The sequence below is a fragment of the Pithys albifrons genome, chromosome 13 (assembly GCF_047495875.1).
Source record: "Pithys albifrons albifrons isolate INPA30051 chromosome 13, PitAlb_v1, whole genome shotgun sequence".
In the NCBI taxonomy this organism is placed as follows: domain Eukaryota; kingdom Metazoa; phylum Chordata; class Aves; order Passeriformes; family Thamnophilidae; genus Pithys; species Pithys albifrons.
The window spans coordinates 21,813,838-21,835,684 of NC_092470.1; the positions used below are offsets into that span (position 1 = coordinate 21,813,838).

Sequence of the window (21,847 nt, forward strand, 5' to 3'; positions counted from 1 at the left end):
AGCCGGCAGGACCTGACTCCATGGTGGCTGAGTACCAGTGCTGCACGGCACACCCTCGTGCCTGGGAAGCACCAGCAGCACCAGGATGGGCCTGAGGGAAGCAGCAAGTGCTGCACAGAGCTGGCGTGTCGAGGCAGGATCCCTGCCAGGGACCAGCACTGCCTCGCTCCCAGCTGGACCCACACACTGAATTTCCTGCCCAGCCTGTTCTGGGACATCAAAAAAGCCACCGGAGGCGTTGGCTGGTGCAGTGCCAGCAGACACGGCCCTGGGGCCGAAGGGGCACAGACCTTGGCGGACAGATACCATCAGCACCACAGGGCATCGAGCTGGAAGGGCCAGCAGCACCAGCAGCAGGAGCCAGTGTGTGAGAAACAGTCACACCAGTGCCCCAAGAGTCGTCACCCACTCTGCCCCAGCACGGGGGCTACACAAGGCCAGACAGACCAAGGCCCAAGCCCCACACCAGGCCGGTGGGGCCACTGGCTACGAGTCAGGGCAGAGCCAATGGCTGAAGAGGCACAAAGGGCCCCAGCACTGCCCACAGCAAAGGTACCACTCGCCCAACCTGCATTTCCCTTGGTGCTTCTGAACAGCATCAAGATCTTTGTGCTGCTCAGAACAATCCCAGTGTGAAGGAGGGAGAGAGGAAGGGAGGGAGGTGGCCCATAGAAAGGGCTGTCACCGAGCAGAATGTGGGACCTGTCCCAGAGCGGCAGCTGGCACACAGGCAGAGGGGCCTGGCAGGAGCCCATGTCCCCAGCACCCTCGTGGCACCCATCCCACAGTCAGACAAAGGCAGCAAAGAGTGAGGGTGAAACCGGAGCCCTTTATTTGTGTCCTCACAGCAGCCAGGGGAGGAAGAGGCCAGGGCAGCCAAGCAGCTGCTGGGCTGGAGCCAGAGGAGGGGCAGAGAGGGAAAGGGAGAACAGGCTTCAAGCATGGTCAGTGCTGAGGCAGCACAGGGGAGCCCAAGCTGTGGACCCGTGGGCTGTGCCAGTGGGGAAGGAATGTGCCCTGTGTGTCCTGTGCAGCCGTGGGAGGACAGCTCTGCTGTGGGTTGATACGTGTACAGTGACACTTGGGTTATTGCTCAGAGAAAGGACCCCCATTTGGGTTATTGCTCAGGAAAAACTGATCCACAAATTGGTTATTGCTCAGAGGATCCATGTTTGGGTTATTGCTCAGAGAAATGGATCCATGTGGCAGCAGGGAGGCTCCCAGGAAGATGGGGAAGCTGAGAAGAGGCTGGAGGGGGAGGCAGCTCTCTGCCTGCTGCTGCAAGGCACCACTTGGGATTCGTCCTTAGGGACTTGGTCCTGAGGGCAGAGAGGGGCCATGCTGGCACAGAGAGGCCCCAGGCACAAGCAGCTCTGCCTCCCCCACTTGCAGAGCTGCCCTTGGACTGCATAAGGAGTCAAACTCTGGTACTGGGAAAGCAGAGGGGCTGCAGAAGAGGCAGATTCCCAGGGACCCCCACTGCCAGACACCCGAGAGGGGAGCAGGAGGGCTCCTGCCCAAAGCACTGTGGCATGGCTGGGCGGGTGAGGGACCAAGCCTGTGCTCCCTGAAAGAAGAAATGGCTGAGCCCACAAAGAGCTGTAGGAGCCAGAGGAGTGCTGGAGGAACTGGAGGAGTGGTGCCAGAGAGCCACAGTGCTCACAGGATGATCTTGAAGGAGCTGCAAGAGAGACAACAGGTTCTGCACCTCCTTGCTGGGTCACACAAAGTGTTTGCGAGCGCCCAGGGCTGCAGGGACTAGCGTTCCCATGTGGGAGAGGCTCTGCAGGGCCAGCCTGAGACGCTGAGCCAGCATGGAATGCAGCTCCCCCTGCCATTATGTCAGACCTGGCACAGGGCAGCCCTGCCCTCCTGTCACCACAAGCTCTGTCCCAGCCCAGCAACTGGGGCAATGGACCCCTAGACCAGCCCCAGAACCAGCTGTGCTGCTGGACACCACCGCACCTGGCAAAGTCTGGGGAGCGAGAGACAACATGCTGGAACTCAGAGAGGTTGATGGTGCCGTCCTTGTCGATATCAGACTCCTCCAGGATCTGAGGGAAAGGGGAGTGGTGAGCTCTGTGTCTGGGGCCATGTGGGGGCCGTGCCCTGCCCGAAGGACTCACGTTTTGGATGAGCTGCTCCATCTCTGTGCTGCTCAGCCGGGACTCCTCGCCCTGCCCCGTCAGGCAGTTCACCAGTTGCTCCAGGTCCTTCTTGTCCAGAGTCCCATCGTCGTCAAAGTCTGTGGAAAGAGGAAAGAAACGTTTTGGCAGGGCCACATAACATCAGACGCTCACAAGCACTGCACAGCTCTGTGCACGTCACTGTGCCAAAACAGCCGTTTCCACAGGGAGTTCCAAAGCCACCATCCCCATGGACAGTCCATGGGCACTGCCAGCCCTCCTGAACATGGATTCATCCCCCCATCCCCTCTTCCCTGAGGTGTAGGGATCCCAGGAGATGGCAGCAGATCCTGACCCTACCAAAGATGCGGAAGGCATAGTGGGATTTGATGTCGGAGGTGGCAGAGTCACTGAAGACACTCAGCATGTCGAGGAAGTCTTCAAAGGACATGCTGTCATCCCCGGCCTCCGAGGTAGAGAACACGTGGCAGATCCGGTGCTGGAAGGGGTTTGCCTGTGGACACAGGAATGGCTCAGGCAGGGCTGGGCTGGGCTGGCTCCCTCAGGCCCACACCGGCCATGGCTGCTGCTCCAGCAGGTGAGCAGGTGCCCCACTCTGCCATGGGTCCGACACCCACAGCACAGCCAAGCCTGTCCTGTGCCTCCCGAGATGCAGCCCTGCGCAGCAGGGATCCCTGGGATCCTCCCTGGCACAGCAGGGATCCCCAGGATCCTCGGTGGCTCAGTAGGGATGAGGAAGCTGTTTGTTGGCACAGCTGAGGGCAGAGCATTGGCACGGTGGTTAAATCAGGGCCCTGCCCAAACACGCCCCCACCCCGGGAGCAGCAACATCCAGTGTGTGCCAGACACCATACCCGCAGCTCAGGCAGCGTCAGGATGTGGTTCTTGGGAACCCGCCTGGAGCAGGCATTCTCCCTCTCCTCCTTTGGCAGCAGTTCACTGAACCTCTTGTAGGCACTTGAAGGGGAAAGAACAAGAGCGGCTCTGTGGTGCGAGCGGGACGGCAGCAGCCCCTCTGGGTACCAGCGGTGTTCCAGGGCCCGGCGGGTGCGTGTCAGCCCGGGGGGTTCAGCTGCTCCCGGCACCAGGGACAGGAGCCGGCCCGGCCGCTGCCGCTCCGAGGGCCGGGCCTCCGAGGGAGCACAGCCGGGTTAGGGTTAGGGTCACCGGCCCCAACACCGGCAGCACCCGCGGACCTTGCCCTGTGACATCCTGCTGTCAGGGCGCGGCACCGGCACTCCCAGGCTCGGCTGAACGTCACGGCCGAACGGGAGCCTCGGGGCGAGGCCGGGCCGGGCCCTCCGTGCTCCCGGCAGAAGCTGAGGCCCCGGGAGTGCGGGGGGCACGGGGGGCTGCGCCCACATCCCGCCCCACGGACGGTACTTACAGCAGGATCTCCTGCTTGCTCAGGAACGTCAGCTCCTGCGGGAAGAGCGAGGGTCAGCGCCGGGAACCGTGGCCAGGGCTTGACCAAGGGCAACCCAGCCGCGGGTGCCTTGGCCGCTGGGCACCTCCTGCCCCGGGGCCACGCCGCCCCGCTCTCTGCCCCGGGGGGCGCGCCGGTACCTGGTACTCGCCCAGCACGTCCCGCGGCAGCAGACTGGCCGAGCCGCCCATGGCGCCGCTTCCGCCGCCCGTCCATGCCCCGCTGCCGCGGAACGCCCCGCCCCGGCTCCGCCCGGCGGCCCCCGAGCCCGCCCCGGCCATGGCGGACACGGCGGCGGGCGGAGAGCCGGGCGAGCCGAGCCCCGAGGAGTTCGTGTACGGCGAGGAGGATTTCGTGCTGCAGGCAGCCGGCTGGGACGAAGCGGATTCCGCACCCTCCCGCTTCGACCGGGCGCTGCTGGCGGGCTGGAGCGACCGTATGGAGCGGGGACTGTTCCGGTACCGGCTCGGGCCGCTGCCCACCCGCGTCCTGCCCGGCCCCGTGGGCCTCGTCGCGCAGCTGAACGAGCAGCGAAGCGCCGAGCGCCGCCCGCCGCAGCCCGTCCGCAGCCTCCGGGACCCCTTCGATCCCGGCGCCTTCAACTTCACCCGCCTGCGCCCCGCCGAGCTGCTGCTCCGCCTGCGCCGCGCCGGGGGCCCGGGGCCGCCGCCCGCCCCGCTGCTCGTGGCCATCAACGCCAGCCCGCTGGAGCGAGGCCACGTCCTGCTGCTGCCCGAGCCGGCGCGGCGGCTGCCGCAGGCGCTGACGGCCGAGGTGCTGCGCGGGGCGCTGGAGGCCGCGCTGCTCAGCGCCCACCCGGGATTCTGCGTGGGCTTCAACGGGCTGGGCGGCGGCGCCTCGGTGAACCACCTGCACCTGCACGGGCTCTACCTGCGCCGCCCGCTGCCGCTGGAAGAGGCCCCGGCCGAGCCGCTGGGGCCGAGCCTGGGGCTGCTCCGCGCCGGACCGGCCCCGGCCTTCCTCTTCTTCGCCGCCGGCCCCGCGGCGCTGGAGCCGCTGTCGCGGGACGTGTGCCGGGCGGCGGAGCACCTGGGCGGCGCGGGGCTGGCCTGCAACGTGCTGGCCACGCGGGGCGACCCGCCGGCGGGGCCCGGGGCCGGCAGCGACCGCGGGCTGCGGGTGCTGCTGTGGGCGCGCCCGCCGCGCTTCGGCCCCAAGCTGGGCGAGCCCTTCGCCGTGGCGCTGTGCGAGCTGGCGGGGCTGCTGCCGCTGCCCATCGCGCCGCTGTACCGGGACATCACCGAGGCGCAGGCCCTGAGCGCCATCCGCCAGCACCTGCTGCCCGAGCCCGAACTGCTGCGCCTCGGCGGGGACCTGGCGCGGCTGCTGCAGAGCTGAGGGCGGCGCGACCGGCGCGGGACTGGGCGGAACGGGCAGCCACGTGCGCTCAGGGCCGCTCGGGCCGCCGCGCCCGCGCCGCTATGGCCGTGTCGCCATGGGAACCGGCGGCCCCGGGAGCGGCGCGATGGAGGCGGCGGGAGGCGGCGGCGAAGGGGGCCCGACCTCGGGAGCTGCCCCGGAAACCCCCCCGGGCGGGGAAGCGGCCGCCGCCGCAGCCCCCCCGGACTCTCTGGAACCACGGAGGAAGCGCAGGCGAGTGCGGGGCCGCAGACCCGCGGCGGGGCCTGGGGAAGCCCTTCGGCCGCCCCACTCGTGCCCGGCCCCGGTCCAGTCCGGCCCCGCTGCTCCCCGCGAGCAGTGCCCAGCCCCGGGAGCCTGTCCGGGACCCACTGACCCAAAATAAACAGTTCCTCCCAAACTGCCCCAGCGATGCCCCGTGTGACTCACACAGGCACAGCCCCGTGCCGGGCCCCCCTCTGCCCCGTGTCTGCAGGGCTGTCCCGAGCCCGGGCTGGCTCGGCCAGGCCGGCCTGCTGTGCTGTGTCTGAGAGGGGTCAGGGCTGTGTGCCTGCTCCATCCGTGCTCAGCGTCTCGCTGAGCCCCTGTTTTCTCATCTCTCTCAATTCCAGTGTCCCCTCCATCAACCTGAGCAGCTGCAAGTATGAAAGCGGTAAGTGCAAGGGGGTGCAGGGTCTCTGTGGGGTCCCTGCAGGCTGTGCAGGTGCCTGCTCAGCCAGCAGCACTGTTGGCACTCAATTCCCACTGTTTTGTTTATTAGTGCCCACTGACTGGGCCACTGTGTTAGTGGGGAGTTTGCCACACTTCAGACTGAGGTTTCCCTGGTTTGAAATGTGCTGCAGCAGCATAGACCTTGCATGTCCCCTCGACACCTGTGTTTGCCAGGTGTCTGCTAAGGTGAGCGAGAAGGGTTCAGTCAGGTAGGGTGCAAGGTGGTACCTGGGCTTGGGAACAGGACCTGAGGGCTCTCAACTTTAAGGTAAAGTTGATGGTGGAACAGTCAGGATCCATATTTGGAACTTCTCCCTGTGCCATCCATCCCCGATGACTCTGAAAAGCTGGTCCTCTCTCCTGCTTTTCTTTCCTGCCACAAGCTGGATCTTAAAAGAACAAGCCCTTGAGGGGTGTTACTAAGCCACTTTGCTAAGGGGTCTTTGTGTGCAGAGACCTCCATCACTTCCCCAGCCCTGTGAGGGCCAAATTCAGACCTGGCACTAACATGAAACATCCCAGCAGACCTTTAGCCCCAGAGATTTCTTCTACTGCCAAAAGACCTTTGATTCTGGAGATTAAACTCATGGCTTCCTGAGACTTGCTCTTGTGAAGTATGAGCCTCATGGCAGGTTCAACCCTGCTGTTGAGTGAGGGGCCCTGGGCACTACAAGGCTGAGAGTACCCAGAACAGCTGCAGCCAGAGCCTGGGGGGTTGTGCCAGGTAAAAGCTGCTGCTCCTGACACATCCCAAAGTGTCCTGCCAACGCCTTATACTTCTGAGAGGAGAACTGCAGCCCAGAGAAGTTTGTTCCACATTCTGTCCCTGGCTGTTTTGGGGTTTGTCAGTCCCTGTGGCTCCCCTGGCTGTCCCCTGTCACTTCTTGCCTTGGCACAGTGCGGCGGGCGGCACAGCACTGTGGGCTGAAAGAGGTGAGAGAAAACGAGGAGTGGACGGTGTACTGGACAGACAGCTCAGTCTCTCTGGAGCGTCTCATGGAAATGAAGCGGTTCCAGGTAAACACAATGGCTGTCCAGCGGGAATTGCTCAGGGAGGAGGGAATACGGGCACTGTGTGGATAGAACAGCATCTGGCAGAGCAGAGCAGAGGCATCCAAAGCACTGCCTCGGCTCCAGGGCCTGGGATCAGCTGCCTTTCCTTGTGCCATGTCTGCAGTCAGGGCCTCAGCAGCACTCAGAGCAGTCATGGCAGGAGCGGGAGCACTGCCAGCCCTGTAATGTGCTGTGAAACAAATAAGCCGCGATGACAAATGGCTCCTGTGGTGCTCTGGGCAGGGAGAGCTCCAGGGCTGAGATGGAACAGGCAGATAAATCACTGGTGAAGCTCAGATAAAGCGGCTGTAATGCAGTCTTGCCCCTCAGCAGCAGTTCAAGGCAGCTGCTTCCTGCTCAGTGGCGGGTTCTTAACGGGGCCAGGAGGATCCATCCCTGCAGGGCCTCTGGTGATCTGGGGTCTTCTGCCCCTCTTTCAGAAAATCAACCACTTCCCAGGCATGATTGAGCTCTGCCGTAAGGACCTGCTGGCTCGAAACCTGAACCGCATGCTCCGGCTCTTCCCCACGGAGTACAACATCTTCCCCCGCACATGGTGCCTGCCGGCCGAGTGAGTGGCGTGGGGCAGCACCACGGGGCTCAGAGGAGCACGGGCAGGGGGAGCCTCCTCACCTGCTCTCTCTGGGCACCAGAGCCCAAATCTTACTGGCTCCAGCATGTTCCATGGTGACCTCTGCCATGGACCTCCCAGTATAGGTCGAGGTGTGCACAAGAGAAATGTGGGACAGGGAGAGCTGAGTCAGGTCACACAGGGACCAACTTGTGACTCTTGTAGATCAGAAATAGGGATTCTATTCCTCCCCTGTGAACATTTGATTTGTACTGGCCCACAGTGCCATGGTTTCAGTATCTCGCTCTTAGAGTTCAGAGGCTGTTTTTTGCAGCTGGTGATCATCACCTCTTCCTTGTACAGCTATGGAGATTTCCAGGCCTACAGATCCATGAGTAAAACCAGAACGTTCATCTGCAAGCCTGACAACAGCTGCCAGGGAAGAGGAATCTTCCTAACCCACCACCCGGAGGAGATCAAGCATGGGGAGCGCGTGATCTGTCAGCAGTACATCTCTGAGGTACTCAGACAGTCCCAGAACACCAGGGAAGGATTCCAGCCTCCTCGTTCTGCCAGCGTCCCACATCTCTCCTGGTCTGCCAGAGACAGCTGTGGCACAGCAGGGGCACAGCCAAAGCCTGACCCTCTCCTCTGCTGCCAAGGAGCAGCACAGGCAGATGGAGGAGTTCCTGACTTCACTCTTGCTCCTGACTTTCCTCACAGCCCTTCCTCATCGATGGCTTCAAGTTTGACATGCGCATCTATGTGCTGGTCACATCCTGTGATCCCCTGAGGGTTTTTGTTTACAAGGAGGGCCTGGCCCGGTTTGCCACCATGAGGTACATCAATCGCAGCAGCAGAAACCTGGTAAAAAAAGCAAGTTTCAAAAAACTTCACATAGTATCTACAGGTGTCAATCCCTAACTTGTCCTAGGGGCATTCCAGGCCTTGAAAAGGCAGGGGCTGAAGGCTTCAGGGGTCCCAGCTTACTGCTTCCCTGTTCTCCCTCTGTACCCACCCCTCCTCCTCCTCACAGGAGGTATTTCAGAAGGGTCTGAAGTAGATCTAGCCCCACGTTTCAGCCATTAATTGGCATTACCACAGAATCATGAAGTTGTTTTGCATGGAAGGAACTTTGGAAGGTTTCCAAGCTCGTGTTCAAAACTGGATCAACAATAGATTCAGATCTGGTTTCTTGAGGTCTCACCCCATCAGGTGTTGAAAACTTGCAGGCCAGATCCCCCTGCCCCTCACTGGTGCCTCTGGCGAGCACCTCCTGCTTCTGGCCCCAGTGAGCAAGCATGTTCAATTCCACACCATTCCTGCTCTGCTTATGCTTCAGATGGAAAAGAAGGACCTGGGAGTATTTGGTGGGGCTGTTTCTGTCCTCACTCTGTGGTTCAGTGTGAATGAATGTCTCTCTTGGTTCCCTGCCAGGGTGACATCTGCATGCATCTGACCAATTATGCGATCAACAAGCATAATGAGAACTTCGTCCAGGATGACACAATGGGCAGCAAGAGGTACTGGCACATCCAGGCACCACAGGAACACTGTCTAGGGACACTGGTTTACCTCACCTTTCCTGGGGTGGCACAGCTCAGACCTTACCATTTCCTGTCCCCCATGCAGGAAGCTGTCCACCCTGAATGCCTGGATGGCAGAGCACAGCTACGACACAACAAAGCTCTGGGCAGATATTGATGACATTATCATAAAGACACTGATTTCAGCTTACCCTGTGGTGAAGCACCACTACCAGAGCTGCTTCCCCAACCACACCGCTGGCTGTGCCTGCTTCGAGATCCTGGGCTTTGACATTTTGCTGGACAGAAGGCTGAAGCCGTGGCTGCTGGAGGTGAGGAAGGAGTGGACAACCAAAATCTGAGAGAGGCTCCAGGACAAGGAGGTTGGGATGAGCAGGACTTGTTTGATTCAGAAGGGCCACCTCACTGACAGAATTAACCAGCCTGTGAAGCCAAGCACCCTACTGTGAGCAGGATCCAAGAGAGACAGTTCCCTGCACATCCTCTTAACAGTAGGGAATTTCCCAAACCTTAGGATCCCTTATCCTGTAAGAGCACCCTGAATTCATGACTGCTGCCTCCTGCCTGTACCCTGTGGGGTGGAATCCAGGTGACCTGTAGCACAGGTGGGCTACAGGACAGAGCACAGCATGTGTCCTCCTGCTTCCTGTCACTGATACAGGGAAGAGCATCCATGGACAGTGTGGAGGGTGGCCAGGGCCATAGGCTGGGAGCTCGAGTGCCAGGTTAGGTTACCTGCTTGTCTTGGCAGGTGAACCACTCTCCCAGCTTCAACACGGACTCTCAGCTAGACCATGAGGTGAAGGATGCTCTTCTGTGTGATACCTTCCACCTGATCAATGTGCATGCCTGCGACAGAAGGAAAGTGCTGGAGGAAGACAAGCGGCGGGTGAAGGAGCGGCTCCTCCAGGCCAACCAGGCTCTCCGTGAGTCCAGGTATTGCTGTTCACCCCAGGACATGGCAAAGCAGGATAACATCAGGGCTGACAGATGAAAGCTCCCAGAGCTCATGGCACTGGGCAGCCTCTGAGCTCTCCCAAGCCATCTGCATCCTGGAAGGAAGAGCTAGGGGCTTCTCTCTGGGTACCAGATCTGTGACAGCTCGTGCTCTGGGCTCTGACAGAGACATCCCCATTGAGCTGCATCTGTTGTCGCACCCCTCAGTGGGGACAGGCAGTGCCAGTGTCCCTGGGCTGGCAGGATGCTCACAGGAGAGACTGCAGCCCTGCCTCAGGGAGCTGGAACAGCCCTTCTCCAGAGCAGGGTTCCTTTCCAGGGCTGAGGGTTTCCCCCTCGTCTATCTGCATCTCCTTTCACAGGGCCAGTATTTAGGGAGCCTGCTCCTTGCAGGCAAACTGGGAGCTGCCTCCAGCTGCTGTTTCCATAAGGAATCCTGGGATAACGCTGGGAAACACCGAGCATGTCAGTCCTGTGCTCAGCCGGCCCCAGAGCTTCCTTCTGCAGCTCCCCATTGTCCCTCCGGCTGCAGGCACCGGGCCCAGGAGAGCACCCAGGCTGCCTGGCTGGCTCAGGCCGAGACCTACGAGAACGAGCACCTGGGAGGCTTCCGGCGCATCTACCCAGCACCTGGGACAGAGAAATATGAGCCATTCTTCCACCAGGGCAGGTCCCTCTTTCAGGAAACGGCAGCATCCAAGGCACGAGAGGAGCATGCCAGGTACGCTGCTCCTGTAGAAACCCTCTCCTCATGGGGTGCATGGAGACCACTCGCTGTTTAGCCCTTCTGGGGAGCCATTCTGCTGCTTGGAGGTGTAAGCAAGTGGGGAGAACCGAAGGGGAAGGGAAGGAACATGCACGTGCTGTGGCACCACAGCAAAGCAGCTCCTTTTGTATGGACCCTCGAGAGGCAAGGGCAGTGCTCCATTGACTTTTGAACACTGGAAAAACCATGTCCCAAATGTCCCACTCCCTTCTGGCAGGCATAGCCTAATCTAAGCCCATTTCTCTTTTTTAAAAGTCTCTTTACGAGCATTCCTGGCCCCTCTCTTGGCAGACTTCTCATATGGGCTGTTGATACAGAACGTTGGCCTGCAAGAAATGTCTTTTGCTATTGTGTCTTTGACGGAGTCAGTGACTGACTCTGCTGTTCTGTGGCAGGCAGCAGCTGGAGGAGATTCGCCTGAAAAATGAAAAGCTGGAAGCTGCCACCAGGAAGAAGAAAACAGAGAGGATGCAGAATAAAAGCACAGCTTCTACAACCCACCTTTCCCACAGAAGCACCAAGACATGGGATAGAAAGGTACCTCAGGGGCAGCATTGTCCATGGACTCTCCATGGCAGTGACATGGCTCTGGAAGCCATGCTGGGGCATAGATGCTCCCACAAAGCAGAAATTCTAGGTCTGGCTCCCTGTATGAAGTCCAGAAAGTCGACAGCTTGTGTTGGGCAGTATTTGCAAGCCCCAGTGTTGTCGCTTCCTGCTGTGACTCCCACCAGGATCTCCATCCTACCCCAAGTCTGTAACTCTCCCCAGAGTTGGAGCAGCCTGCGACATTGTCTTGCCTGTGCATTATCCCAGCTTCAGCTGTGCTGTAGCTCAGGTGTTTCTCTGCCAAGGTGCAGCATGTGCAGTACGACTCCATGCAGCCCCGGGACATCGTGGAACACGAGGAGAAGAGGAGAGTGAATGCTCTGCTGCTGCGTGAGAAGCTGATCCGAGACCTGGGCATCGCTGATCAGCTCTCCCGGCTGCTCCCCACGGCCAACAGCCAGGGATCCTGCACCCTCCAGGGCCAGGTAATGGGGTTGCTGTGATCCGCTCCACACAGTCAGGGCAGGAGGATGAGGAAGAGTGAATCAGGCACTGAGCATCTGGGCCAGGATGTGGGTCCCGGGTCTGCTGCAGGTGGATCAGCTGACATGCTCCCGGGGCAGTGTGAGTCTGGGATGGCTGTGGGGCTGTACCTGGGGACAGTGTGCAGGGGGATGCTTTAGTGAGCACCTGTACATGCCTAAAGACTTTCTTCCCTTCTCCAGCCAAGGCCTCCAGAGCTAAGCCATGGCCACTTTCCTTCCCTCCTTCCAGCTGCAGTTTCCCTGGGATGCCCCTGGAGACCAGGACAGCCATGATTTAATGATGGTCATCTCACTCCTGGGACGCCCAGCCCAAGCCTCAGGACACTGGGTCATACACAGCTCCAGAGCCGAGGCCCTGCCGCCAGACATCCTGGGCTCAGACGCCGACAGTGTGGACACTCTCTGCATTCAAGGCCGGAGCGTCCTGTACCACACACGGCACGAGGGCCACAGGGTGCTGGGCAGGGGCTATCTGCGGGGCCGGGCAGCACGGGCAGCAGTCACCCAGCCCTGCACCCACCCCGAGGGGCTGCTGCTGAGAGAACAGCAGCTGCCTGGTGCCAGAACCCAGGCTGAAGGCTGTGAGTACACATCACCTTCCTGTGGATACTCCTGGCCTTGCTAGGGTGGGAGGAGCAGGTGGGCTGGATAGAGCTCAGAGTGCCAAGGGTGCTGGGACACTGGGGAGGGACCACTGCGCTCTGTTCAGGGCACTGGTGACTGCTGGAAGCTTCTGCCTGAGGCCATCACTATCCCACTCGCAGGAGCTGGGAAGAATGTGGGTGGTTTCCCAGGACCAAGGATTGAGGCGTGGGCAGGAGGGAGCGTGAGAAACCCAGAAGTACGGGAGCGAGGGGGTTGGAAGTGCAGCAGACGGGGCAGTCAAAGGGGTGTGTGAGTTGCAGGGGAGACAGAGGGGACATGGTGGGGACACAGTGACACAGCATGACCCCCAGGCCTCGCACCCACCACAGCTGCTCCCTGTCCACGCTGCTCCCCGCCCTCACTACCACCCCCCCACCCTCACCCAGCCCTCCTCTGCTCCCCAGCACCGCATCCATCCACTTTGCAGCCTTTATAGGCCAGGGCAGCAGGGACAGAGGGGGAGCTGCCAGGGTCAAGCCCCACTGGGGAGGGCAGTGGGGGCTGCAGACCCACAGAGATGCCTGGTCTGCAGACAGACCCACTTGTGTCTGTGTTGTTCCAGGTGATGCTGGCAGCCCGTCGCCATCCCACGCAGGCATCTGTCCCCCAGCGTCCCCAGCCAGCCCGGGGGAGGCCGAAGACGATGGCACCTTCAGCTGCGCTGTGGTGCAGGAGCTGCCCATCCTTCGTGTGCAGCACACGCGTGCCTCACACCACGGCAAAGCCTCGCTGAGTCCATGCGTCACACACTTGCCCCATGAAAGGCATAAGTAACGTGGCCGAAGGCTCGCTCAGCCTTCCTCTTGTGGGTGCTCACCGGACAAACGGGGCTGCTGGAGAGGCTGGTCACGCCCACCAGCGCCGGGGCAGCTGCAGAGCCCCCTGACCAGACTCTGGACCCCGCACGGCTCTGGCCACACAGTCCGGGCAGCTTCACCTCTGCCGGGCCAAGGGCTGGTGCTTGTGCCCGACCCCCACGACTGCACGCGAGCCCTCCAGAGGCCACCTCGCTCCGGACCCCGCCGGGGCCGCCCCCGCAGGCCCCGCCCGCTGCCGGTGCCGGTGCCGGCCATGGCGGCGCTGCTGCGGGCTGGGCTGCGGGCGGCCGCGCTCCTCGCCGGGGCCCCGCGGCGGGCGCTGACGGCGTGGCCCGGGGACCCGGAGCCGCCCGACCCGGCGCTGGAGGAGGCGGAGAGGTGCGGAGCGGCCGGACCGGGGCCGGGGCGGACCGGGGCCTGCGCTCACGTGTGTCCCCGCAGGGCGCGGCGGCGCCGGACGGTGGCGCGGATGGAGCGGCTGCGGCGGGAGCTGCGCGGGACGCGCGGGGCGCCCGAGCGCGTCCTGACCTGGCAGGCGATGGAGCAGCTGCGGTGAGCGCGGGGCCGGCCGGGCCGCGCCGTGCCCGGTGACCGCCCCGGTGACCGTGCCCGTGCCCGCAGGTTCCTGCGGCAGGAGCTGCCCGAGGAGTGGCCGCTGGAGCGCCTGGCCCAGGGGTTCGGCGTCAGCACGGACGTGGTGCGGCGGGTGCTGCGGAGCCGTGGCTGCCCCTCGCCTGACCGCCGCCTGCGGCAGGACCGGCGAGCGCTGACCGCAGCCGCGGCGGCACCGGGGGCCGAGCGCGAGGTGCGCGCCCCTGACGGGACGCTGCTGTACCGGGTGCCGCGGGGCTGGCCCGGGCCGGGGCCCGGCGCGCAATAAACGGTGTTGGGACCCGCCTCCCGCTCGCGCCGCTTCCGCCGCGCCGGGCACGGGCTCCGAGGTGGCGGGGATGGGCTCCGAGGTGGCGGGGATGGGCTCCGAGGCGGCGGGGATGAGCTCCGAGGTGGCGGGGATGGGCTCCGAGGTGGCGGGAATGGGCTCCGAGGTGGCGGGGATGGGCTCCGAGGCGGCGGGGATGAGCTCCGAGGCGGCGGGGATGGGCTCCGAGGTGGCGGGGATGGGCTCCGACGCGATGGGCTCCGAGGCGGCGGGGATGGGCTCTGACGGGATGGGCTCCGACGTGGCGCGGCTGCTGGAAGCGGCAGAGTTCGCGGCCTGGAAGCACAAGGAGCAGCGGCGGAAGGACCCCGAAGGGACCCCCTACATCAACCACCCCATTGGTGCGGACCCCCCGCTGCCAGGGGATGCCCGGGGCCCCTCCTGCCCTGGGAGCTCCTCACGCCGGCCCCTGTAGACAGCCGTGTCCCCTGTCTTGTCCCATGTCCCTCCCGCCCTGCCCCGGCCAGCCCTTCTGCAGGGGGGGCTCCGCTCCCGCTGTTCCGCGCACCGGCCGGTGCCGTGGGATGTGCTGGGGGACCCCGTCCCACGGTCCCGCTTGCCCGGCCTGGGGACACCACCCACGGTGTGGGGCAGGGCCAAGCCCCGGGAGTTTCCTGCCTGCCCAGCCCAAGGATTCAGCCCGCAGGACGTGCCCGCGGGGTTCCCCCTGCCCAGGGTGGATCTCGGGGCCCCGTCCGTGCCCTCTGTGAGGTGCAGCCCGGGTGCCACCTCGGGAGCCGCTGCTGTGGCCCAGAGCTGCCCCTTCCCCGGTGCCCCCTCGCAGCTCCGCTCTCGTCGCAGGCGTCGCCAGGATTCTGGCGCACGAGGCTGGTGTGACAGACGTGGTGGTGCTGCAGGTAACGCTCCACTCCCTGCCCTGCCCTACCCTGTCCTGCCCTGCCCTTTGCCCTGCCCTTTGCCCTGCCCTGCCCTTTGCCCTGCCCTTTTCCCTGCCCTGCCCTGCCCTGCCCTGCGCCCTGCCCTGCCCTTTGCCCTGCCCTGCCCTGCCCTGCGCCCTGCCCTGCCCTGCCCTGCCCTTTGCCCTGCCCTGCCCTGCCCTTTTCCCTGCCCTGCCCTGCCCTGCCCTGCGCCCTGCCCTGCCCTGCCCTGCGCCCTGCCCTGCCCTTTTCCCTGCCCTGCGCCCTGCCCTGCCCTGCCCTGCGCCCTGCCCTGCCCTTTTCCCTGCCCTTTGCCCTGCCCTGCCCTGCCCTTTGCCCTGCCCTTTCCCTGCCCTTTTCCCTGCCCTGCCCTTTTCCCTGCCCTTTGGCCTGCCCTTTCCCTGCCCTTTTCCCTGCCCTTTCCCTGCCCTTCTCCCTGCCCTGCCCTGCCCTTCTCCCTGCCCTGCCCTGCCCTTTTCCCTGCCCTGCCCTTTGCCCTGCCCTTTCCCCTGCCCTTTTCCCTGCCCTTTTCCCTGCCCTTTCCCTGCCCTGTTCCCTGCCCGGCCCTCCCGCTGCGGCAGTGCCCGGCCCGGACCCCGCGCTGTCCCCAGGCCGCCCTGCTGCACGACACGGTGGAGGACACGGACACGACGTTCTCGGAGCTCGAGCTGCGGTTCGGGCCGGAGGTGCGGCGGGTGGTGCAGGAGGTGACGGACGACAAGGCGCTGCCCCGGGAGGAGCGGAAGCGGCTGCAGGTGGAGCGGGCCCGGAGCTGCAGCGCCCGCGCCCGGCTGGTGCTGCTGGCGGACAAACTGCACAACCTGCGGGACCTGAACCGCTGCACCCCGCGAGGTACGGCGGGGACGGGCCCGCCGCTCCGGGACCGCGGGGCGTGCCGGGGCCGGGCGAGCCCCGGGCACTGCTGGGACCGGCGTGTGCGGGTGTCCCGGTACCGGGGCGGTGTGCGGGTGTCCCGGTACCGGGGCGGGGTGCGGGTGTCCCTGTCCCGGTACCGGGGCGGTGTGTGCGTGTCCCTGTCCCGGTACCGGGGCGGTGTGTGGGTGTCCCTGTCCCTGTCCCGGTACCGGGGCGGTGTGTGGGTGTGTCCCTGTCCCGGTACCGGGGCGGTGTGTGCGTGTCCCTGTCCCTGTCCCGGGGCCGGTGTGTGCGTGTCCCTGTCCCGGTACCGGGGCGGTCTGTCCCTGTCCCGGGGGCGGTGTGCGGGTGTCCCTGTCCCGGTACCGGGGCGGTGTGTGGGTGTGTCCCTGTCCCGGGGGCGGTGTGTGGGTGTCCCTGTCCCTGTCCCGGGGCCGGTGTGTGCGGGTGTCCCTGTCCCGGTACCGGGGCGGTGTGTGCGGGAGGGGCGGGGCCTGTCCGGGCCGGAAGTGACGTACTGTCGCCGCAGGGTGGTCGGCGGAGCGCGTGCAGGAGTACTTCCGGTGGGCGGCGCGCGTGGCGGGGGCGCTGCGCGGGACCAGCGCGGGCCTGGAGGGGGCGCTGCGGCGCCTGCTGGAGGAGCGCGGGGTGGCCACGTGACCGCCCCTCGGCCAATAAACGTGCGCGAAGCTCCGCCGTTGCCATGGCGTCCGTCGGTCCGTCGCCGCGGGGTTCCGGGCGCGCCGAGGCCGCGCTCGGGCGTTCCGGGCGCCGTGCCGGCCGCCGCCATGGCTGCCGCCGGGCGCCGCGACGCCCCCGAGCCGCCCGACTTCGCGATCCTGAAGCGGCTGGCGCGGGACCAGCTCGTGTACCTGCTGGAGCAGGTCCGGGGGCGGCGCGGGGCAGGGATGCGGCGGCGGGGAGGGCTCGGGATGGCGGCGGGCTCGGGAGGGGCCCGGGCAGGCGGTGGGTGCCGACCCGCGCCCGGCCTGCCCGCAGCTCCCCGGCAGGAAGGATCTGTTCATCGAGGCCGACCTGATGAGCCCCCTGGACCGCATCGCCAACGTGTCCATCCTGAAGGTACACGGCGGGCCCGGGCGGGCGGGGCCGCCGGTGCCCCCGCGCTGAGCCCGCGCCGTGTCCCCGCAGCAGCACGACGTGGACAAGCTGTACAAGGTGGAGACCCGGCCGGGCCCCGGCGCCAGCGACCAGTGAGTGACCGGCACCGGCGGGCCCTCGGCCAGGCAGGAGCGGGCGGGGCCGGCACAGCGCGGGGTGGGCCCGCAGCGGTGAGGGAGGGTCCGGGGCGGGCAGCGCCGGTACGAGGAGCCCCTCGCTGCCCTCTCTGATGCAGGTTCTGCTTCTTGGTGCGGCCGCGGGTCAGGACGATGAGATTCATCGCGGGTGAGCGAGGCCTCGGGGGCAGGTGTCCCTCCCCCCGGGGCAGGTGTCCCTCGGCCGGGGCAGGTGTCCCTCCCCCCGGGGCAGGTGTCCCTCCCCCCCGGGGCAGGTGTCCCTCCCCCCCGGGGCAGGTGTCCCTCCCCCCCGGGGCAGGTGTCCCTCAGCCGGGGCAGGTGTCCCTCCCCCCGGGGCAGGTGTCCCTCGGCCGGGGCAGGTGTCCTCCCTTTGGGGCAGGTGTCCCTCCCCCCCGGGGCAGGTGTCCCTCTCCCCCCGGGGCAGGTGTCCCTCTCCCCCCGGGGCAGGTGTCCCTCTCCCCCCGGGGCAGGTGTCCCTCTCCCCCCGGGGCAGGTGTCCCTCCCCCCGGGGCAGGTGTCCCTCAGCCGGGGCAGGTGTCCCTCTCCCCCCGGGGCAGGTGTCCCTCGGCCGGGGCAGGTGTCCTCCCCTCCTGGGGCAGGTGTCCTCCCCCTGGGGCAGGTGTCCCTCGGCCGGGGCAGGTGTCCCTCCCCCCCGGGGCAGGTGTCCCTCCCCCCCGGGGCAGGTGTCCCTCCCCCCGGGGCAGGTGTCCCTCCCCCCGGGGCAGGTGTCCTCCCCTTGGGGCAGGTGTCCTCCCCCCGGGGCAGGTGTCCCTCGGCCGGGGCAGGTGTCCCTCCCCCCGGGGCAGGTGTCCTCCCCCCGGGGCAGGTGTCCTCCCCCCGGGGCAGGTGTCCTCCCCCCGGGGCAGGTGTCCCACTGCTCTGGAGCTTGGAGCACCCCTGGGAAGGCTCTGGGCCAGCCCTGTGCCCGCGGCGCTGGGACCCCGGGCCAAGGGGGCCTGTGCCAGGGTGGGCAGCTGTGCAGGGGCCGTGCCGGGTGTCCACAGATATTGTCAATGCTGACAAGATGTCGGGGAGGAGCAGGAAGTACAAGATCATCTTCAGTCCCCAGAAGGTCAGTGGGGTCCCACTGCCCATTCCCCCATCACTCTGTCCCGGCCCAGCATTTGCATTTTCCACCTTTTCTGTAGGCACCGAAAGCTCTTTGTTGCAAACCCAGAAATATTAAACTAAAATCGAATGTTGCAGAGCCTGGGAAGGAGCTGGGTCCCCCCAGAGCTTTCCCCACTCAGAGCCTGCCTGGCCCTGAGGGTCTCCCCTTCCTTTCCAGTTCTATGCCTGTGAGATGGTGCTGGAGGAAGAAGGAGTCTTTGGTGGTGAGTGGAGCTGTGGTGCTGCCCCTGCCCTCCTTTCCCCAAGGGCTGGCTTGGGGTAGCTCTGGCACCTCAGGGTCCCAGTTGCATCCCAGTATGGCGATCCCTGGATGCTCAGGGAACATGGGGGGCCTCGGGACTGGCTGCCAGTCTGTGGGCAGGTGTGTGCCCACCGTAGCAGTGGCTCGTCTCCTCTGCCCTCAGGGAAGAGAAAGGGTCCTGACACCCATCCTGTCTCTCTGGGGTTCCCCACACCCTGTTTGGGGGCTGCCACAATTCCTGGGGCTGTTTGTGCCCAGGGATGGGTGACTGTCCCCTGTCCCAAACCTAGATGTCACCTGTGACGAATGGTCCTTCTACCTGCTGCCCCTGGATGAAGACATCATCAGCATGGAGCTGCCCGAGTTCTTCCGTGACTACTTCCTGGTCAGTTCAGTGGGACACGGGGGTGGCAGCCCCTCCTGTCCCCTGGGTCTCAGTGGGGCTGGGGACAAAGGCAGTGTTTGGAGAGCAGGTGTGGCGTCGTGCTTGGCCTCTCAGCCTACACCACAGGCTCTGTCTGCTCCCCAGGGGTGGCTTTTGGGAGGGGTGGCTGCTTCCCCTGTGCTGGCCTCTGTGCTCCCTCTGCAGCAGCTTTGGAGCATCCCAGCATGTTCCTGTGCATGTTCCTCCTGGAAGCACCGAGCCCAGGGCCCTCTCTGTCTGCAGCCTGTCCTCAGCCCAGTCCCCTGCCATGGCAGTGATTCCCAACCAGCTGCCCACACTCGCTCCCTGGTCCCACAGGAGGGGGATCACCGCTGGATCAACCCTGTTGCCAGAGCTCTGCAGTTGCTGAACTCCCTGTACGGCCCTTTTGGGAAGGCCTATGGCATCGGCCGCTGTGCCAAGGTATGACGGGCACCACAGGTCCCTGTCGGGGACCGGGCCCCCAGCAGCTGCATGGCAGCTTAGTCACCACAGAGGTGGCACTGCTGTGCCTCCTTCGGATGGCTCGGGAGCCTCAGCAGGTTGTTGGGGGGTCCCATGTGCCCAGGGCAGGCAGGAGAGCGGCAGCTGCTCTTCACTGGGGTGTGCCCTGGAAGGGGGAACGTTTGTGCCTGTCACGGGCCTCAGTGTCCCCTGTGGGACTCCCTGGCTGTGCCCTGGCTGCAGCCCCGCCCTGGCACGCTCTGCCCTTCACAGATGAGCCACGAGCTGTGGCAGGACCTGGAGGAGGAGAGCGAGGGTGAAGGACAGGGCAGGAAGCCAGAGATTGGACATGTGTTCCTCATGGACAGAGGTGGGCTGGGGAGAGGGCAGTGGGTAAACGCAGCCAGGGGCGAGCAGTTTGGGCAGCAGCTCCCCCAGGGGGCAGGGGGAGGGTGGGTGGTGGGAGGAGCAGGAGGACAGCCTGGCTCTGGCTCTGGCTCTGGCTCTCCCTGCAGACGTGGACTACGTGACAGCGCTGTGCTCCCAGGTGGTCTACGAGGGGCTGGTGGACGACACCTTCCGTATCAAGTGTGGTGGGTGACCAGCGACAGCGATGGGGTGGCAGGAGCTCCACTCCCATGGTGGGCGTGGCACAGGGCTCTGTACCCACCTGGCCAGAGCCCACGGGGTTTGTGCCTGGCATTGTCATGTGCAGGGCTGTCCTGATGTGAGTTGCTGCTGGAGGTCATCCACAGGACAGCCCTCACTGACCAGATGGCTGGGCTGCATCCCCTGTCACTACCACCTCTTGCTGCAGGGCTGGTGCATGTGGGGATTTCACTGTGGCTGGGACAAAGCAACTCTTAACTTTTCCCCACAGGCAGTGTCGATTTTGGGCCAGATGTCACCTCTTCTGACAAGAGTATTAAGGTGCTGCTCAATTCCCAGGACAAAGTGAGTCCTCATAAGCCTCAGGGGAAGTGGGTCCCCATGGGGAAAGGAGGCAGAGCTCCCCCTAAAGCTTGAGCAGGAGTGGCCAGGGGCTCCTGGGCCCCTGAGCACAAATTGGGATGGGTTGGGGCACAGAGACCAGGGAAACGTGGTCTGCAGGTGCAGCTCCACTTCTGAAGTTGGCACAGTCCCTGCATGCAGGGGCTGTTTCGTTAGTGAGTGTTTTGAGGTCACTTAAGGAATCACCAGCAAAGGTATCAGAAAAAACAGGTTTAATATAAAAACAACAGCACAACAAAGTTCGTTGTCAAGGTTCACGATTACTTACTCAATGGTTAAGGCCCACAAAGGAAAAGCAAACAAAAATCCAAAGGCTGAGGTGGCAGCACGGGGAGAGAAAAGGAACATGAAAGGGTAAGGATAGAAAGGAGCACGAAAGACACTTCTGTTGAATCACAGGGTTTGTAGTTATTTTCTACCCTGGCCATAATTCAGGTCAGTAATTTTCTATGACAGTTTGATAATGAAAATATTACTTCAGTAATATTACTGCAGTACCACTGGCCAGGAGTTTGGGCGCTCCCCACCCTGCTGGCTGCTGGCAAGCCCTGCCCTGGGGTCTGTGGCTCCGGGGGTGCAGCTGGCTGGGCCCTGACAGCTGTGATGCCTCTGCAGGTGTTCAGCCAGATTCGGAACGAGCACTTCTCCAGGGTGTTTGGCTTCCTGAGCCAGAAGTCCCGGAACCTGCAGACACAGTACGATGTGAGTGTTGCCCAGGCGGCGGGACAGCTGCGGCACCCACAGCCAGGCCCCCTCCCTGAGGCTCTCCCTTCTGCAGCGGCGCCGGGGCATGGACATCAAGCAGATGAAGGACTTTGTGTCCCAGGAGCTGAAGGGACTGAAGCAGGAGCATCGCCTGCTGAGCCTGCGTAGGAACTGGACAGGAGGGAGGGGTTCTTGGCTGTACCATGGGTGCCCAGGTTCTGGGGGAAGGGGTGGGCTGGAGGGCCCTGTATGTCCCCAGGAGGGGTAGGTGACCCAAGCAGTGGGCAGGGCAGCAGGGGCCATTGGTTTGTGCCAGTGCCTGAGGTAACCTCCCTGCAGCGCCCATTCCCCTATAAAACTTCCATCTCTTGGTTTCACAGATATTGGTGCCTGTGAGTCCATCATGAAGAAGAAAACAAAGCAGGACTTCCAGGAGACCATCAAGGCTGAACACTGTGAGTACTGCTCGCTGCCCCCATCTGTGCCTACCCTACCCCCATCCCAGTGACCCACAGCTCTGCTCGTCCCAGGCCCCTGCCTGGGTGTCCTCAGCATGGCTACTGTCCTCCCAGTCCCTTTGTGTGCAGTGTGTCTTGGGATCCTAAATAGGATCAGGTACTCTCTGTATGGGGCATGGGGTGGGGGCCCTGTTTCCCAAGGCTCAGGGAGGGCAGCTAAGCTTGGATCCCAGCTTGGTGATGATGCTGCCTGTGCCCTTGCTGCAGCACTGCTGGAGGGCTTCGACATCCGTGAGAGCACCAGCTTCATCGAGGAGCACATCGACCGGCAGGTGAGGCCATGGGACTGCCTGCTCTGCCTGCTCTGC

The 21,847-nt window shown here is 64.1% G+C and overlaps 5 protein-coding genes and 1 long non-coding RNA gene across 9 annotated transcripts in view; 4 read left to right on the forward strand and 2 right to left on the reverse strand.

Moving 5' to 3' along the window:
* Positions 1-809: 809 nt before the first annotated feature.
* CIB1 (calcium and integrin binding 1) lies at positions 810-3,823 on the reverse strand. Its single transcript, XM_071568258.1, has 7 exons — positions 3,714-3,823; positions 3,535-3,569; positions 3,002-3,104; positions 2,487-2,640; positions 2,127-2,245; positions 1,966-2,054; positions 810-1,681 (listed from the first exon to the last, which is right to left on the reverse strand). The coding sequence occupies exons 1-7, from the start codon at positions 3,762-3,764 to the stop codon at positions 1,660-1,662; spliced, it is 573 nt and encodes a 190-aa protein (XP_071424359.1). The 5' UTR covers positions 3,765-3,823; the 3' UTR covers positions 810-1,659.
* Positions 3,799-5,015, forward strand: GDPGP1 (GDP-D-glucose phosphorylase 1). Its single transcript, XM_071568262.1, has one exon. The coding sequence runs from the start codon at positions 3,853-3,855 to the stop codon at positions 4,930-4,932; it is 1,080 nt and encodes a 359-aa protein (XP_071424363.1). The 5' UTR covers positions 3,799-3,852; the 3' UTR covers positions 4,933-5,015.
* On the forward strand, positions 4,940-14,012 carry LOC139677880 (tubulin polyglutamylase TTLL13-like). Its single transcript, XM_071568263.1, has 16 exons — positions 4,940-5,187; positions 5,565-5,605; positions 6,563-6,681; positions 7,158-7,288; positions 7,652-7,808; positions 8,012-8,155; positions 8,726-8,811; positions 8,921-9,146; positions 9,587-9,771; positions 10,325-10,513; positions 10,954-11,095; positions 11,413-11,592; positions 11,882-12,233; positions 12,860-13,067; positions 13,557-13,667; positions 13,737-14,012. The coding sequence occupies exons 1-16, from the start codon at positions 5,030-5,032 to the stop codon at positions 13,993-13,995; spliced, it is 2,688 nt and encodes an 895-aa protein (XP_071424364.1). The 5' UTR covers positions 4,940-5,029; the 3' UTR covers positions 13,996-14,012.
* On the reverse strand, positions 5,315-12,257 carry LOC139677881 (uncharacterized). Its single transcript, XR_011698935.1, has 3 exons — positions 9,571-12,257; positions 9,027-9,258; positions 5,315-8,152 (listed from the first exon to the last, which is right to left on the reverse strand). It is a non-coding gene; the product is annotated as an uncharacterized lncRNA (long non-coding RNA).
* Positions 14,013-14,042: 30 nt separating the features above from the next.
* Positions 14,043-16,509, forward strand: HDDC3 (HD domain containing 3). Of its 3 annotated transcripts, none has more exons than XM_071568260.1 (5): positions 14,043-14,182; positions 14,261-14,396; positions 14,857-14,912; positions 15,545-15,785; positions 16,339-16,509. In XM_071568260.1, the coding sequence occupies exons 1-5, from the start codon at positions 14,066-14,068 to the stop codon at positions 16,467-16,469; spliced, it is 681 nt and encodes a 226-aa protein (XP_071424361.1). In that variant the 5' UTR covers positions 14,043-14,065; the 3' UTR covers positions 16,470-16,509. The 3 variants fall into 3 exon arrangements, with proteins under 3 accessions (XP_071424361.1, XP_071424362.1, XP_071424360.1); XM_071568261.1 differs by having other exon boundaries at positions 14,043-14,161; XM_071568259.1 differs by having other exon boundaries at positions 14,043-14,396.
* A 55-nt stretch (positions 16,510-16,564) lies between these two features.
* The window catches only part of VPS33B (VPS33B late endosome and lysosome associated), a 7,619-nt gene continuing 2,336 nt past the window's right edge, over positions 16,565-21,847 (forward strand). Inside the window, exons 1-15 of one of the 2 annotated variants that reach the window (XM_071568256.1) lie at positions 16,565-16,693; positions 16,809-16,889; positions 16,959-17,020; positions 17,164-17,213; positions 18,070-18,137; positions 18,354-18,399; positions 18,728-18,822; positions 19,180-19,284; positions 19,579-19,675; positions 19,821-19,898; positions 20,186-20,259; positions 20,932-21,018; positions 21,095-21,185; positions 21,402-21,476; positions 21,747-21,811. In XM_071568256.1, coding sequence (XP_071424357.1) covers positions 16,598-16,693; positions 16,809-16,889; positions 16,959-17,020; positions 17,164-17,213; positions 18,070-18,137; positions 18,354-18,399; positions 18,728-18,822; positions 19,180-19,284; positions 19,579-19,675; positions 19,821-19,898; positions 20,186-20,259; positions 20,932-21,018; positions 21,095-21,185; positions 21,402-21,476; positions 21,747-21,811 — 1,170 coding nt within the window. In that variant the 5' untranslated portion in view covers positions 16,565-16,597. The remainder of the gene's footprint in view (positions 16,694-16,808; positions 16,890-16,958; positions 17,021-17,163; positions 17,214-18,069; positions 18,138-18,353; positions 18,400-18,727; positions 18,823-19,179; positions 19,285-19,578; positions 19,676-19,820; positions 19,899-20,185; positions 20,260-20,931; positions 21,019-21,094; positions 21,186-21,401; positions 21,477-21,746; positions 21,812-21,847) is intronic. The other variant, XM_071568257.1, reaches the window with a different exon arrangement.